This window comes from Lampris incognitus, chromosome 1 (assembly GCF_029633865.1).
Source record: "Lampris incognitus isolate fLamInc1 chromosome 1, fLamInc1.hap2, whole genome shotgun sequence".
NCBI classification, from domain to species: domain Eukaryota; kingdom Metazoa; phylum Chordata; class Actinopteri; order Lampriformes; family Lampridae; genus Lampris; species Lampris incognitus.
The window spans coordinates 100,932,000-100,948,899 of record NC_079211.1 but is presented as its reverse complement, the minus strand read 5'-3'; the positions used below and the strand labels follow the sequence as shown (position 1 = coordinate 100,948,899).

Genomic DNA, 16,900 nt, shown 5'->3' with positions numbered 1-16,900 from the left:
AAGACCAAAGTCGCCTAATCAATAATGCGTTTACGACTCAGGGGGTGAGGTACTTCAAGTTTAAAGAGGAATGCGCGAGGATAGACGCTTTGAAATATTAGAACCCGAGCCCACAAAGCAATGCAGATACGGCGCGGTTATCGAGGCTCCGATTGGCTGTTGGGAGTGACGTAACCTCCGCCGTCTGACGTAGGGGCGGCGGGCGCCGGCGTGACCTTTCAGTGCGGCAGGGAAGTGCCAGCGCGGAGGGAGGAGCGCGGCGTCTGGTTCAGCGCGTTTCCGCAGGCGCAAACAGTCCCTGCGTGGGTTCGGCTTCGCGGCGTTCATCGTTTCTGTCGCGTCTTCTCCGTCAACCGATGGTCGTGAATGGCTTTTTACCGTTCGCGTCGTAACCGGAGATCTCCCGACGCGCCGTCAGCAGCCATAGAGGTAGGCTCGTCTTCCGACTTCCATTGCCCAGCTACGGCTGAGCGCCCGCTGACCGGCTAGGCCGCGCTAGCGTGCTTGCTAATGCGGGCGTCGAATCAGCTACTTAGTAACCGTTTCAGCGAGGTATCGCTTTTTAATTGGGGTTTTTGTTGCTGTCGCATGTGTTGACCGAGAGATTGTGTCTGTGCAGCGCTGTTTTGGAAAATGTGCCACATGTAAAGTGTATGGCTTAATAAATCCCCCGAAAACGCCTCGATTCAGAAAAACTGACTTAGTGCCATTCTTGCCAAGACGTCCCAAATGACGCTGTTAATTGTTGAAGCCTATTAACCGCTGTCACGGCTAACTAAACGGCCGGGGTTGTGGTCGCCGACTCGAACTTGGCTGTTTATGTTGGCCACGTGACCGTGCGGGACACATGATGGGAACGGGCTTGGGAAGGAACGTGTTTCACCGGGACGATGACGGACAACCGTCTGTCTGCTGCTTTTGAATCGACATTTCCAGCCAAATTGAGACACTTATGTGATTTTATCTTCAACTGTGAGTCCTACACATAGTCACCACCATAATACTGTGTGTGTGTGTGTGTGTGTGTTTAACAGGTGACCTTAATCTGCCATGGCAGTCTTTAGTCCCCAGGTGCTCCTTGCAGTCACAAGATCCAGGTAGGCCATCTGCTTACTTTCATTGTTGTCGAAATAATGGTTTCTTAGATACAAGCAAGGTCGTCTGGCAATATGCTCATTATTGTCTTACCTCGAGTTAGCTAACAATCATCGTATATAACAATCAGCCAAGACGTCCACCGATGAGTTGAATTTGTATCACAGTTCTGTATTTACATAAAGGCAGGCTATAGTGCAGTCTTTTTAAACAGGGACTTCTGACAAGCCAATATCATATGACTGCATTAATACATACACTTCTTACTTTTTGATGAAAAATTACAATTCAAGACTGATACTGTAGTGTGTGTTGTGGTCAGTGACATCTGGGGCAGCTTGGTTTCCCTCCTAGCAACATTTGTTTTAGTCTCATGATGACTGATATTTGTGATATAAAGAGTAGACATAGGTGACATAGGATGGGGGCTCTTTGTCAAATGGGTGGGTCAGAATTTGGTGTAGTTTAAGAATAAAATTGCTCTTGTGTGATGGTGAATAGCTAAGTTTTTATGGTGATGTTGAATGAGTGATGTGAAGTGGCCAGTCATCAAACAGAGGCCAGTGTGCCAGCAAGGGGGTGGGAGAATAAGTTGGGAAACATGAACATATCAAAATCAATTTCCAGTTCTTTTAATATATTCAGTCCTTACTCAGGGATTAATAGTACCTAAAATTTGAAAGCAGCGCTTCTAGGTATTAATAGTTAGATTTTAGGCTTCTATCTAGGTTATAATATTTTTACTGTTTCTGCAAAGTCATCTTTCAGGCCATACAATTCTAAGACATGCTACTTGTCAATATGAGTATATTGGACAATGACTGCCATGTTTAATTCGAATTGGTAATATATCGTATGCTTTTTTTCCATTTGACAACATTGCCTAATAACTAATTTTTTTCTTTGCTATCACCAGGGGTTCATATTTGCTGTCCAAGAGGCACAGCTGCTCCTCTCTCCCATCCAAAGCCTACCTCCATGTAGACCCTCCCAAACGGTTCTCCTCCCTGTACCCCCTCAGGCACTACCGCTCTAGCTACCCCCACTGCCCCCGGGCCCATGCGACTTGTCATACTCACACCCTACTAGCCCGGTCACTGCACAACTCAAGTGTTTGGCTCCAGGATATAAAGCAGGAAAACAATAAGGCATCCTCTACCACAGCCCAGGATGGCCCTGCTGGGGTAAAGAATGACTCTGCTACCCCTCAACCACCACCTCAGGCCCCACCTAGTTCCACTCCAGTGTCCACTGCTACCACTACAGCAGCAGCTGTCCCTCCAGTTCAGGAGAGGGCAGTGGTGAAAAAGTCTATTTATCAGAGGATTGTGGATGAATTGAAGCATTACTATAATGGCTTCCGATTGCTGGGCATTGACATCAAGATTGCAGGCAGAATGGTGTGGAGGCTGCTACATGGACAACTGCTCACACGCAGGGAGAGGAGAAGGGTAAGAACTGGGCACAGAGATTATAGCATCAGAGATGATTTACTTACAATCTGGACTACTAATTTGATGCCTGTATACTGTACTGTTAGAAAATAGAAAAGTACAATAGAAAAGTAATATACTCTTCCGTTATTTTATCTTCAACTGTGAGTCCTACAATTTCAAACCCAAGTATTATCATTTACGCTACAACGAGACCTTAGTGTTATGCATTAAAAAACTGATCTGCATTTGGTTTCTGTTGTTACTGCCCCTAACTTTTAACGTTTCCTGTATTTGGCCTCAGGCTGCAGTACAGTGTCCTTAGTCTCTTTTGTTATTGTCATTGGAAAAGATGTAGGCCTAGTTATAAAAGCAGTCACTTCAGTTGCTCTGTTCTGTCAGTGTTCCTCTTGGCCACTATCAGTAAGTTGGTTACGTAAGACTTGGTCTGAAGGTATGTTATGACTTCTTGAATGAATGTGAACTGAGGGTGTCATGTTTCAGTCTTGCCAGACAAGCTAGAATTAAGCTTGCAGTCATGAGTAGCTGTTTTGTAATGACAAGTTGCATGTGTTTAATTACAATTTTAATACTTGAAATTGGGGGGGGGTCCTACTATTGCGGACCTTTTAGATCTATATTAAATTATTGGTTTAGCACAATATGTTCTTTAGTGAGATTTTGACAGTGTCGTGTGTTACAGTGAATACCACGTAGCCTACTTGTGACACTGTAAGGCCAGAGATGTATATACTTGATTTTTAACCACATGTTCTCGTAGACAATGGCTGTATCGTGAACGGAAGTGTTCACTTAGTGAATTCTTCAGTCTCTCATCATTTCTCAGGTGAATTGTTCACATATTTGCCTGTGTACTTGTGTTACTGGAGGATTCCAGTAGAGGGTACACCAGAGAACTAAGGACATAAATAGACAAAACATGCCATCAGCACTGCACCGTCTCTACACTTGAACATTTTTCACCGTGCACAGACTTAACGGTCTCAAAATTTTTACTTTATTGAGAAACATTTTTTTAAACAATACAACACGAGTTTCTCGGGGAATTAATTGGTACTCCTGTCTGTGCACCTGACCGAGGCATGGCAAGAAGAACTGGAGTTGGTCCCCGGGTGCTGCACGGCGGCTGCCCACTGCTCCTAGCTACACAGCTAGGATGGCTTAAATGCAGAGAAAGAATTGCCCCATGGGGATTATAAAAGTAGTAAAAAAAACAAACAAAAGCGTATTTGTCAATGTGCAGCGACAATGACACATCATACAGATGCGGGTAATTGCAGGTCTGTTTGTCTTGCATTGTCGTTGCTGATGTGCCTACTGTCCCTACTGTTCATGTGCGTATTGGCTCTTGCAGACACACGTAGCATTAATTTCTGAGGACATGCACAAACAGATACACGAGGCAGCCACCATGCGCAAATGAACGTGTAGTTAAAAATCAAGTATATCTCCGGCCTAAGTCTAAGCCTGGCTCTTTGGGCAATATGTTTACAGATCTGACTCAGAATTATATAACTCGAGTCTTTCTTGAAAGTTGAATGCTTTCTAACTGTTATGCTAGCCAGATGTATGATATGGTATATTGTTGTCTTCGTTTCTGTCATTGAATGCACCACATAGTCGGTGCTGGACATAGTGGGTATTCATTTAGCCTTATCTATTTTGCTAGTCACTGAAGACAAAGCAAGAGGCCTCAAGATGTACATAAAAACATTTCCTTTCCAATACTTTCCGTCCCTTGCATATTTAAGACAGTAGGTAATCCGCAAATATTCAAATCATGAAATCTTTTCTATTTTCTCATTTTGACGGTTATCAAGTTGCAATTTCCCAGAAAAAGTAAGGGGCGTAGTGTTAAAACACCTTCACCATACCAGTGAAGTGCTGAGGAATAAGGCCGGTAACGCTAAGTTTGGAAAAAAAAAAGACAAAGTTGTTGTGGCTAACAGGCATTTTTTTTCCGTGCTGGGAAAATTGCAGGCTCAACGGCCCCGATGACGCTGTTTCATTTCAGATAAATCTGGTATTTGAAGAGGTCAAACACCAAAGCACTTATCAAATATCACCATTGGTGTCAAATAACTTGATAAGGACTGACTTCAACTGATGTAGAGTCACTTCATGGCGAACTGTAGCAGCACACTATCGCTATAGTTTCACTCTATCACTCAGATGTGTATTAATGCATACCAGGAGCCAGTTACGAAATGCAAATCGACTCATGTTATTAGATGACCTGGTCTAGGTTGGGTTGAAAATGCATGGGCAAAAGACAGTGCTGTACAAACCTAAATTCCATCTATATTATTACTTAGGAGATTTAAATGACTCATTTTAAGCAGTTTCTCTAGAAGTCAGTAAAGTATGAGAGGCAACTCCCAGTTGTCTTTTCAGTGAATTAGTAAGGGCCAAGAAGCACTCTGTGACAATGTCTTGAAGTAAGATTCATTGAGTATTGAGATGATGTGTTCCTCTTGCTCACTGACTTGTGAAGAGTGAGTAAATTAGCCATGCGTGCAGATAGTGACCACAGCTGAGTGCCCTGGTTGAGCTATATTTGGGCTGTTTTATAAGTGGACCGGCAGTGCTATGGTACACGTGTAGTGGGCTCCATGTGCAAACACTGCCAGAGGTTTTGGAGCTGCCAAGGGTGACAATTTCCCAGAAGCTGACTATCGCCCTGCTGGGCAGCACTAATTGTAGGTTTTTACCCAGGTTGTAATACCGCTTCATGATATTGGCAACAGTATGACCTGTTGGTCACTGTTAGAGTTCATTCTGATGTCTTCATTTTCCATTTCACTTTTTGTCTTTTTTAGCTGATGAGGACCTGTGCTGACCTGTTTCGCCTCGTGCCATTCGTGGTGTTCATCATTGTTCCTTTCATGGAGTTCTTGCTTCCCGTCTTCCTCAAGCTATTCCCAGAGATGTTGCCATCCACTTTTGAGACAGAGTCCAAAAAGGCATGTTTATATTTACATTCATGTGCACACACACACCTACATACTGCCACCAGAAACACCATTGGCCTTATGTCCAGGTTTATCTTCCTGCTTACTTGCATAACTTGTTAGATATGGCTGAGGATCGTACACCAGACTGTTGATAGCAGCTGATCTAAGCAGTTGAAACCAGGTGATCATGGCAAAGGATGCCAGGTCTATTTAAATAAACGAATGGTTTTGAAATTACCTGGTGCAGTGAGCTAAGGGTGACTCCCTTTGGTGATCTAATTTGTTTATTGTTACCGGTGAGCATATTTTTGTGACTTATTCAACTTCACTTGGATGAAATGCTGGGTCCGGTAACCCTGTCAAATCCAATTTTCCCCGGCTTCTCTGGAACACGGTTGAATGACTAACAGATATGTCCACGTGCTCTTGGACAACAGGGAGGTGCCTCGCCTCTCAAAACACTGACATAATACGAATAGAGATTTGTTGGTAGTTTTATGGGAGATTTATGACATTGATAAGGGGTTGATTCAATATGTTGTGCATTTGCACCTCTTTTTTTTCCCTTTACTTTTTTTCTGCAGTCAAGTGAAGTAATATCTCAAAGGGCAAAAAATACACCTACTCCTCTTTTCAAGACTTATGTTCTTTCATTAATGTTTAATCAATGATCATGTGGTCTTAAGTCAAACACATTTTAGCTTTTAATGTAAATGTTATTTTTTGGTTTGCTGTTCAATGCTTAGTCGTTACATTTCAAACCACACAGTCATATTTGTTGCCTTTCTAGCATCTTTCATAATTGTGACAGATAAATTTCACATACCCATTTGACCATATCTAATTTGTCGATCCTTATATCTACTATATTTTTGTTCCCCCAAGTAGTAATTTTGAAAGACTCACTCTACTCTTTTCGAGCAGGAAGAAAAGCAGAAGAAGGGTCTGGCTGCTAAGCTGGAACTGGCCAAGTTTCTCCAGGAGACCATCGCTGAGATGGCCCGCAGAAACAAAGCCAAGGCCATGACAGAAGACGAGACGCAGCGCTTCTCTACATATGTACAGAAGGTAAAACCTCATCTCTATATGCTCCATATTTTGCGTTGTATTTCCACAATGTTTACAGGTCAAGTCCCTAGATTATATCTATCGGGTATTAGTAAGATTACAGTGTTGCTGTGTGAAGAGGTGGGAAATATTTTGTGCTGTCATGTTTATCACTCTGCTAGTTATTAATCAACTATCACAGCTAACAGATAATTTTTTGATGAAGAATCAAAGGTAGATTGGTCGGGCGTCCCTACAGACATAATTTGTCGTGTCTGCGGGTGGGAAGCCGGATGTTGGTATGTGTCCTGGTCGCTGCACTAGGGACTCCTCTGGTCGGTGGGGGCGGATAGCATGATCCTGCCACGTGCCACTTCCCCCTGGCGAAACTCCTCATTGTCAGGTGAAAAGAAGAGGCTGGCGACTCCATATGTATCGGGGAGGCATGTGGTAGTCTGCAGCCCTCCCCGGATCGGCAGAGGGGGCGGAGCAGTGACCGGGACAGCTCGGAAGAGCGGGGTAATTGGCCAGGTACAATTGGGGAGAAAAAGGGGGGAAATTAAAAAAACAAAAAAGAATCAAAAAGGTAACACCGCCCAAATACTGTAGACACAGAACAAGTTCACTCAGTTCCATTTTCATAAACTCACCTCACCGCCATGTTTGACATCATGAGGGGGATTAGATGCAGAAGTGCCATAGAAACTGCTATGAAAATACAATTTCACAAGTAGGATTAATCACAGTCACAGCTAGAAATCATCTCAGCAGCTACATTAAAACATTTCCCATGGCTGAGCTATGTTTTCTTATTGTTTTTTTAATCTCTTTAGAACGAATGAATGAAAGTCAATCAGCAGAGCAGCCTTCATTCATTTTGTATCATGAAAACTGCAACGGCTAAACACATTTGAAGTCTTCTAATAAAGGCCAATAAAGAAATTGTTGGCCTAATCTGTCATTTTATTCAATACTACTCTTGAAATAGTATTCTTGTCGCGGAGTTATAACATTGACATTTATGGCACTTCAGCGTTTAATCTCCCTTATGACGTCAGGCAACCAAACATGGCGCCAAGGTGAATAATTACCCATGATGAATGAAAGGTCAGGGGCCAGAAAAGGGGGCACCTCTTGGATCAGTAAGCTCAAGTAAATTGATCTCCCTTCTGCTCTTTAGGTACGGCACACAGGAGAGCAGCCGTCCACAAAGGAAATTGTCAGGTTTTCGAAGCTGTTTGAGGATGAGCTGACGCTAGAGCACCTAGAGCGTCCCCAGCTGGTGGCTCTTTGCAAGTTACTGGAACTGCAGCCCATTGGCACCAACAACCTGCTGCGTTTCCAGCTGATGATGCAGCTGAGGAACATCAAGGCTGACGACGAGGTGAGAAGCAGTGCTGCAAGATGTCGTGGAAGAAGGGTGGCTTTGTTTATGACCATGAGGGGTGGCTTAGTTTATGGCCATGGAGGAGAGAGGAAGGGGAAGCTGAGTGAATTGAGGAAGGATAAAGGTCAGAGATTTCCCATTGAGTCATTTTAGTCTCTTTTGGCCTTATGACCTGCAAGCTGTTGGGCACAGATGCTGCAATAAAAACTACACCCATCATTTGCACATCATGATTACACCTATATTGCCTTGTTGCAATTTGAGAGCATGAGTTATTGATTTCACGTTCAGATTTTGTAATGCTTTCCCTCAAAACCCTGCCTTTGTATTCAAATAACCCCTGCTTGCACTTAGATTTGCTCTGCTTCTGTTTAAACTTTATGCCTGTTGCACTCAGACATACTGTTGCTGTATTCTTATTTTAACTGTATTCTTACATTGAGCTATATTGTTGCTTGCACAATTTCCTACGCTCCAGCTTCAGCCCTTCTCATACTCAGGCCTCTCCTGTGTTCTTGTCAAACGTCTGCCCTCTGATTTCTGCTCTGCTCTTGGATTTTTTGAGCTATAACCCTGACAAAATTCTCCAAACAATAGAATGCCAGGTGTAGTGTTGACCAATGAAGTGATCCCTGCCTCATTGCAGGTGCGTTCACTTGACTTATTAGAGCGTCTCTCACGGGCGGTTACTCTAACTGGATTCATCCACGCCCACCCTCCAAGGCTTTATTATATGTACTTCCCTTGCTTTCTTTACAACTTTTGGAATAAAGGGACAGGTAATGTATGTATACCAGTGCCCATACTTTTTACTGGACTAGCTCCATAAAATAGCCATATAGCACACCGGCCTCCCGATGGTATGCTAAAGGGGAAAATGATGTCACCTTCATGAGCAGGAGTCTAGCAGATTGCTGGCCAACGTGGACCGCCAAAGTCAATGGCCTAAAATAAGTTTTTTACTTTAATGGTGCTATTAATTTCACCCATTCAAATTGAATTGACAGTCATATTTGCAGCACAAGAATATACATCCATGGCTATCCTTGGCTTTCAAGTGTTGTAGGTCATGGGAACACTGTTGCTAGGCAACTAACAACAAAATGGACGCCGCAATGAGCATGAGCTGACATGGTTGATTCTCATCATTGTCGGCGTACAAAGTATGGCAAACTAAAACAATATCACAAAAATGTTGGTTCCAGTAATGTCACCATTAAAATAAAAAACTTACTTGAGGCCCTCGACTTTGGTGGTCCATGTTGGCCAGCGATCCGCTAGACTCCTGCTCCTGAATCATGAAGGTGAGGTTGTTTTCCCCTCTAGCACACCGATGGGAGGCCAGTGTGCTATATGGCTACTATTTTATATAGTAAAAAGTATGGGCACTGGTGTATATATATTAACTTTCCTTTTATGCCAAAAGTCATAAAGAAAGCAAAGGAAGTACATATAATAAACCCTTGGAGGGTGGGAGTCGAATCTGGTAGCCCGTAAGGGACGCTCTAAGAAGTAAAGTGAACTTGCCCAAAACGAGGCAGGGATCTTTTCACTGGTCAGCACTACACCGAGCATTCTATTGGTTGGGGAATTTTGACATGGCTATTTTACAAAAAAAATCGCAACCCAGCCACTTAGGATCCCCAAGCCAGTACATTCTTATTGCCGTTCCAAAGCCCGGATAAGTGGGGGGTTGCTTCAGGAAGGGCATCCAGCATAAAACCTTCGCCAAATCAAATATTTGGATAATAAAATCAGATTTCCATACCGGATCGGTCGAGGCCCTGGTTACCCATGGCAGTAGTAGATTGCACAAAAAAATGCCCGGAGCAGAAATCTGAGAGCAGATGTTTCAGGAGTGCACAGAAGCAGCCTGAGTGCGAGGAGAAGGGCTTAAGCTGGAGCGCAGGAAATCTGTGCAAGCAACAATATGTCTAAGTGCAAGCATAAAGTTTAAACAGAAGCAGAGCAAATCTATGCACAAGCAGGGGCTATTTGCGTGCGAAGGTAGGGTTTTGAGGGAAAGCATTACAAAATCTGAACATGAAATTAATAAGTCATGCTCTCGAATAAAGATAGGGGAAAAAAAGCCCCATATTCTTATTGTATTTATGCCAGTCGTTCAAATGCTTTACTCTCTGTCATTGTACAGATGATTGCAACAGAGGGTGTGGCAGCAATGAGTGTGTCAGAGCTGCAGGCTGCATGTCGTAGCAGAGGGATGAGGTCCCTGGGTCTCACCACTGACCAACTTCGCCAACAGATGCAGCAGGTGAGACATTTGAATGGCAGTCTCGACAAAGCTTTTAAAGCCAGCAGTTATTTTCGAAATGCATGATTCACTGGCAAATAATTGGGTAGTACAGCACATTTTCTGTGATTGTCAGTTGTAATAATAATGGTTGTTTGTTTGGGAAGAGATTTTTTTTTTTTTTTTATGGAATGGCCTCGGTGCAAACGTATTTGGAAATGACAATGAAGAGACTGATGACAAGTTAATTGACTCACTTTGAATTATTTTCCATTTTTAAATCCCCGTGCCCTCTAGTGGGTGGATCTGCACCTGAAGGAGAATGTTCCCCCATCCCTGCTTCTGCTGTCCAGGGCCATGTACTTGACCGACCTCAAACCGAAACCCCCCGTCATCCCTCCAGTACCCAAACTAGAGGTTGGACATAGACGCATATATTCAGCACATACAATCCAATTAGATCTAACAAGCCAAGCTGCGATATCTCTCTGTAAATGTACAATTTAGAGAATTCACACAGAGCACATGAAAGTCGAGTTTTCAGGCCACCGAATCGTTGGTATGCAGGTCAGATTTGGAGTATTTCCCTGCCAGCTTAACAAAACCAGGAGCCTCTGAGCTAAACCAATGTTACACAACGGATTTTCTTGGTTATGGCATACAATGAGCCCTTTTTTTGAGCGTGACAATAATAAAAAATGATAATGTAGAATATTATAGAAACTGTTATAAAATCACATATAAGATTGACAGCCATATATATATATATAGCCCCTCTGTTCAAGGGGAGTTTGTGCACGTTTTCATACGTGTGGTGGTGTTCTTCTTTCAATAGAAAGCCACTCCACCAGTGGAGAATACAGAAGCAACCTCAACCACAGCGGACATGTTGGCCGACCCTGCTCTCATCATTAAAGACAGAACGGTGAGTACACCGTTGACATAAGATTTGATGATCCTCAAACAGAACTTGGGCATTTGCAGCAGTAAAAAAAAAATCTACATAGCTGAACAAATCAAAGATATTGGATGATGAAAATACAACATTCTCCTCATGTTAATGTCACATTCGTATTGGCTGGCAAGATCTCCTTCTGAATTGACCTGTAAAAGATTTGCAAATCTTGCTCCTACTGCTCCTAGCTACAGTGTTTTTTGAGATGGGTTAAATGCAGAGGATGAAATACCCCATGGGGATTAATAAAGTACATATTATTATTATTATTATTCTCTGAAATACTTCCGCTTCATAGATTTGTAAATTTATGTCAGCTATTCATAATTTCAGGTTCAGAATCTATAAATTATGGTGCAGAAATGTGTTCAGGATTGCAAAAATAAATAGATCCGTAACTCTGCAATGCAAGGCATGTCTAGCATTCTAATTTTTATTTATTTATGTGTTTCTGTCCCAGGCGGAGGAAATAAGAGATAAGGCTCCAAAGGTGTCAGAAAAACCTCTGTCCCCTGCGGAGATCCTTCAGGTGAGTGTCCTGTGAAACCTTGGCTCTGTGCATACACCTACCAAATATGGAGACAAGAATCTACAATTTCAATAATGTTTCAAAATGATTCATTCATCCAAATAATGATAATTAATTCAGTAGTGTCAGTTGATGTTTGAGTTGACTTTCAGATAGCTTTCAATCAAATTTCCATTTATAGCTTTAAAATGTATGTGTAACATTTATTAAGATATAATTTTGAAATTTGGATCTAATGAACATGACTAGTACTTAATCTGCTTACATCCACATCAGTGCAATCAAGTGTAGACTTACACTGTAATTACTTAACTGACGGTGTAATTACTTACATGGTCTTATTTTTCTGAGAAGGCTAGATATACAGTAGGTGGGAAGTGGTCAGAGGCAGACAGAAAGATCAGTGCCCAGAAATTCACCCAAGGCTCTGCCCTCAAGAAGCCTGTGAGGGGCAAGCATACACACCAAGCATTCAATCACATACAAGTAGGAACGTAACGATACTTTGCAAGACAGTAAATTCCGATACAAATATGTGATGATTCAAATCGGTGAGAAGAAGAGGGCGCAACCTACTTTTGAGTTTGCTTGTTCGACGACATCACTTGTGTCACTAATTGTATCAAGGTGCAAAGACATGGCGGCCACAGGTGGGACATTGTAAATGTCCAGAGACCTCCGCTTCTGTCTGAAAATGTAGATATTCCTTAAAAAAACAGAAAAAACAGAAGTGTCAGCGATCGCCGCAATGGGCCATCACGGTGATTGGGAGCACAGTAGAAAAAGGGGTTAAAAGCAGGTAGAAAACCCATCAAAAATGGGAATGTTGGCGTGTATGAACAGCTAACTACTACATTGTGCAATAAAGTAATATTTTTCGAATAGTGCCATCTTAAATTGCATGGCTCAGCTGGCTGGGCTGTAGAAGGGTGCAGGTTCACCTCACAGTATGACACCAGAATAGGCTGTTTTTTCATGATGTGACATGATATCAAGGCTTACATTTGGACACACTCCCACATGTAGTGAATGCAAAAGATGATGAAAATGACTAGCTGGTATAGAGGGGTCAGAATTTTTTAATTTCAATGTGATGGACCCCATCTCTGCAGCCCACATGGGCTCAGAGTACATGATGGTTAAGGTTGTGATTACAAATATATTCTGTAAATATATTATGAAAAGTAGACTGACATTTTCCCCAGAATTTACAGACTGTTTTGCTACAAAGAATCCAAATACTTTGAAGCATACCTTTGTAATATTTATTGAAAATTTTTATACATTTTTGTAAATTTAAAATTGTATTTATAAAATTTTGAATTTATTTTAAACTTAATGAATTTAATTTAAAAAATTAAAGAAAATAAATTTAATATTTCATAATCACTTAACTGTTAACCAAAGGGGGGTGGAATATATACATATATAATTTTATACAATGATCTATTTTTTGTCATTGTATAAAAGAAAAATCATATGAAAAATGTTTCTATATTTAATCAAATCACACGACAAGTTCTTGTTTTCAGATAAATGCAGACTGTAACCAATCACTTCTCTATGATATCTCCTCCAGGCTAAAGCGGCAACAGATGTCACCCAGAAGAGCAAAATGAGTGCCAATGGTGTTTAAAAGAGGCTCAGGAGACTCCTGGATGGACTGACTGGGAGAGAGATTTGGCCATGACAACTCTATATCCACAGGAAGCAGTGGTTGGATAGTGGGCTATCAGTGATCTACCATACAATAGCTGATCATTAGGGAACTAACTCCTCCCAGCTTTTTAAACCCTTTGTTTCTTCCCCTACACCAGAGGGCGATTGGAAATCCACGGGCCAATGTAACATTGTTCTACAATTGTGCAGTCTTTGTGCTGATAATACCAGATGTTACACTGGTCCAGGAACTGCCCCTTCCCTGTCCCCTCCGCTGTTTACATCAAAACAAGATCTTCTGACTGTTGGACAGAAGTCATACACATGGACTTCACGTCAGCAGCCCTTATTCCTTGACTTTATTTTTCTGCTTTTAAATGCATGCACTCCAGTCACTATAGTCTTTCACTACAACTGGACTGTGTCCAGTTTCACTGCATTGCCAGGCCACTGGTGGTGTGATTCAATTCACTTGAATGAAACAGGACCTGTTTGTCAGTCTGGATGGTGTCTCCGTATGGTTTAGACCAGAGCTTCCTCCTCTTGTAAATTTGTAAATACCTGTACATTTATTCAGTGTCTGACATTGCAGCAGCTGTTTTTTACAGTTTGCTATACAACTCCCTAAAACTCGACAAGAGGGTTCCATGAACCCTTTTCCTCCTATTTGTTTTATTTGGTTCGATTTGTCTGACCTCATAATCCACTTCAGAACAAGACAGAAGTTGGCTGCTGAGATAAACACGTTTTTCAGAATTAGGTGGTTGAACATCAAGAGTTTAACGCCTGCCAAATTTGGAACATTCTGAATTGTAGAAGGATGTGTCAACATCAACATACAGAGTTTTAAACTTGGGTGTAACAACCAGAGGTTCACTCTCAACTTGCCTGGGGGTGGGTAACTAATGGCCCTGGTACTGAATGAAGTGGCGTTTTGTTAGGTGCTTGCAGTTGTAAATAGTAAATGAACACTGGTTGATTATTCTGATCGGAAGAGAGTGCTCACTCCTTTACACCGCCCCCCCCCCCCCGAAAAAAAGAAAAAAGACTAGTGAGGGGCAGTCTGCCTCCACTGTTCAGAAATAAAATTTTCAGTCTGTATAAAATCTCACTTTATTGTACTGGAATATACATGTTGTGTTTCATGATGTGATCTTTCAGCATTTTAAATTGAGTTAAATTTAAACGATACTCAACCTAGCTTGCAATGGATTTTCATCCATCGCCATCGATGATAACCCAATGTGAGAACGTCACTAGCAGTGACAGTTATTATTGCGAGAAAATTTAAATGAAGGTTGTTGAAGCCATTCAAAATTAGTTTAATATCTATTTTTTGTAACAAGGTTCTCGGGAGAGCTTATAGTTAAGGCTAATATACCTAACTCTCATGCTTCATTTAGCTTTCATATTTATATAACCTTGATGGTTGTTATTCAAGTGTTTACCAAATAAGCGTGTCCTGTATACAGCTTTGTATACATGTGGTTGTGTGTGTTTAATGCCTTAGCTTTTGGGAAAACTTGAGCTCCCTATCAAGTTTATATTATTTCTGATATTCAGCTCTCACCCCCAAGAGGAAATAGAAATATTATTTCCTCCCTTTTCTTCCCCTTGGCTCCTTACCCATGGACACCTTGTGGAAATGGATAAAAAAAATGAATGGGTATTATTTTTTTAAGCAAAATAATTATTGAAAATGTTTGTTCTTGGTTTTACATTGGTGCCTAAGGTTAATGAGCTCTGCGGTTGACTTGTGTTTTCATTTAGTTTTCTATTCTGTTCTCAGGATCTTATTCTAGTTGTGTACTTGGTTTGACAAATGCAAGTCTTTCTAACTACCTACTTGCTCACTCTAATGTGGGATATCTCCACCCCCCCCCACACTCCATCACAGTGTTAATTGATCCCTATTAATCCTTTTTCTCCTCTCCTTAATACAAAAACAGAAAAGGTGTTACCTGTTTCTGCGTGCGTGCATTGAAAATACGTAAAAGCATGTGTGAGCAACATTATATCCCCAGAACTTTGATTTGTGTTCAGATTCCACGCTCAACCATAAAGACTCGCATCGTAGCCAAAAATACATGAAAATTAATCCCAGCTACATCAATTGCACTTTTCTATATCAGCAGAAGGCTCTGTGTGCAATAATTATGACAATCTGGTTTATACTCTTCCCACCCAGGTTATGTAATGATGGTTATTGCAGTTATTAAACTCGTCACACCAATTAGTTGCTGGGATTAGGTGGGCTGTACTTGTGTAAATTGCTGTAGTACAAACTTTAAATTGCCTCTGTGACTACTGGTGATATAACCTGTTCTCAGCCATCATTGTAATTCAGGATTTACTGGAGGAAAACATGACTTCAGACTCCTTACAGATCCCAGCCCTCCGCTGCATTCTGCAAATCTACAAGTCTTGCTTTGTAATTGAGATCAATGAGCCCCTTGTTTTATTCTTTCGATTGAAAGTGTTTGATAACGTTGCCCTGCATTGGAACCATACATCATTTTACTGTCTCAAATGACTTCCTGGTTTATGAAAGATCAGACTTCACAATTAAATTCATGAAACCCTTGAAACGTGTCAAGTTTTTGTTTCAAATGAGGAAAAATGGATTGCTTTACTTTAAGTATTAACTCAGTGGTTCTCAACCTTTTTGGGGTCCTGGACCCCCTGCGTATTTTTGATCTACCCCAAGGACCCCTCCAGCTGATCTTGGGGGAGGGGCGTTGCAATTTGATAGAAACAGTAGAAACTGCATTTTAAATTGCATTGTAGCATTTATTCACTCTTTGGGGCAAAAATAAGAGCTTTCAGTTGTAACTTAGATATAGTTAACAAAACAGAATTCTTATGCAATAACTTTCAGATATATGTAACAACAGAATTTTTATGCAGTAACTTTTAACAATGCAAACGGGAGCGAGATCTCTTATTAAAATACAATAAATTACACTTGTGAAACAGATGTAATTAGAGAAAAAAGTCCTGTTAGCCTTTATAGTTTAGGTAGATAAAGGTCTCAGTCACATTTGAGTAAAATAATCCTATTTATAAATGTCATAGGATCTTTTTTTTAAAGATATTTTATTTTCACTGACCCCTTGCAAGTACACCACGGACCACTAGGGGTCCGCGGACCCCCGGTTGAGAAACACTGTATTAACTGATTCAAGGGCTGAAATATTTGTCGGCAGTGAATTATATTTTTGTCAGTGATGACAAGCCAATTTGACTGACCCGTTCTCGGTTGTATGTTTAGAAGGTGTTCGTTGCTCTGTGGCATTGGATGGTAATCTGTCAATGTAGTGTATTTAACTGAGGCGTGGTTAAAGCGGTCCGCGTTCAACCTCAAGAGGCCGTAATGATGTCACTGAGCATGCTTCGCCTGTAATACCAATCGTCTCCAGCAGATGGCGACGTCTGCATTCAACTGCGATTGAAACAGTCTCGCTGCATATAAAAAGACGACTGGTTTATAAAATCTGTAAATAACACGAAAGGATCTGGTGAGTGATTTCTTTGGAGCCTTTGTTAATCCAGGGCGAGGTGATTAGACG

General features: G+C 41.4%; 1 protein-coding gene across 1 annotated transcript; it reads left to right on the top strand.

The window, feature by feature from the left end:
* The first annotated feature begins 234 nt into the window (after positions 1 to 234).
* On the top strand, positions 235 to 15,909 carry letm2 (leucine zipper-EF-hand containing transmembrane protein 2). Its single transcript, XM_056283361.1, has 11 exons — positions 235 to 429; positions 1,035 to 1,097; positions 2,012 to 2,546; positions 5,369 to 5,512; positions 6,428 to 6,571; positions 7,731 to 7,934; positions 10,090 to 10,209; positions 10,486 to 10,605; positions 11,024 to 11,113; positions 11,604 to 11,672; positions 13,252 to 15,909. The coding sequence occupies exons 2-11, from the start codon at positions 1,051 to 1,053 to the stop codon at positions 13,306 to 13,308; spliced, it is 1,530 nt and encodes a 509-aa protein (XP_056139336.1). The 5' UTR covers positions 235 to 429; positions 1,035 to 1,050; the 3' UTR covers positions 13,309 to 15,909.
* The last annotated feature ends 991 nt before the right edge of the window (positions 15,910 to 16,900 follow it).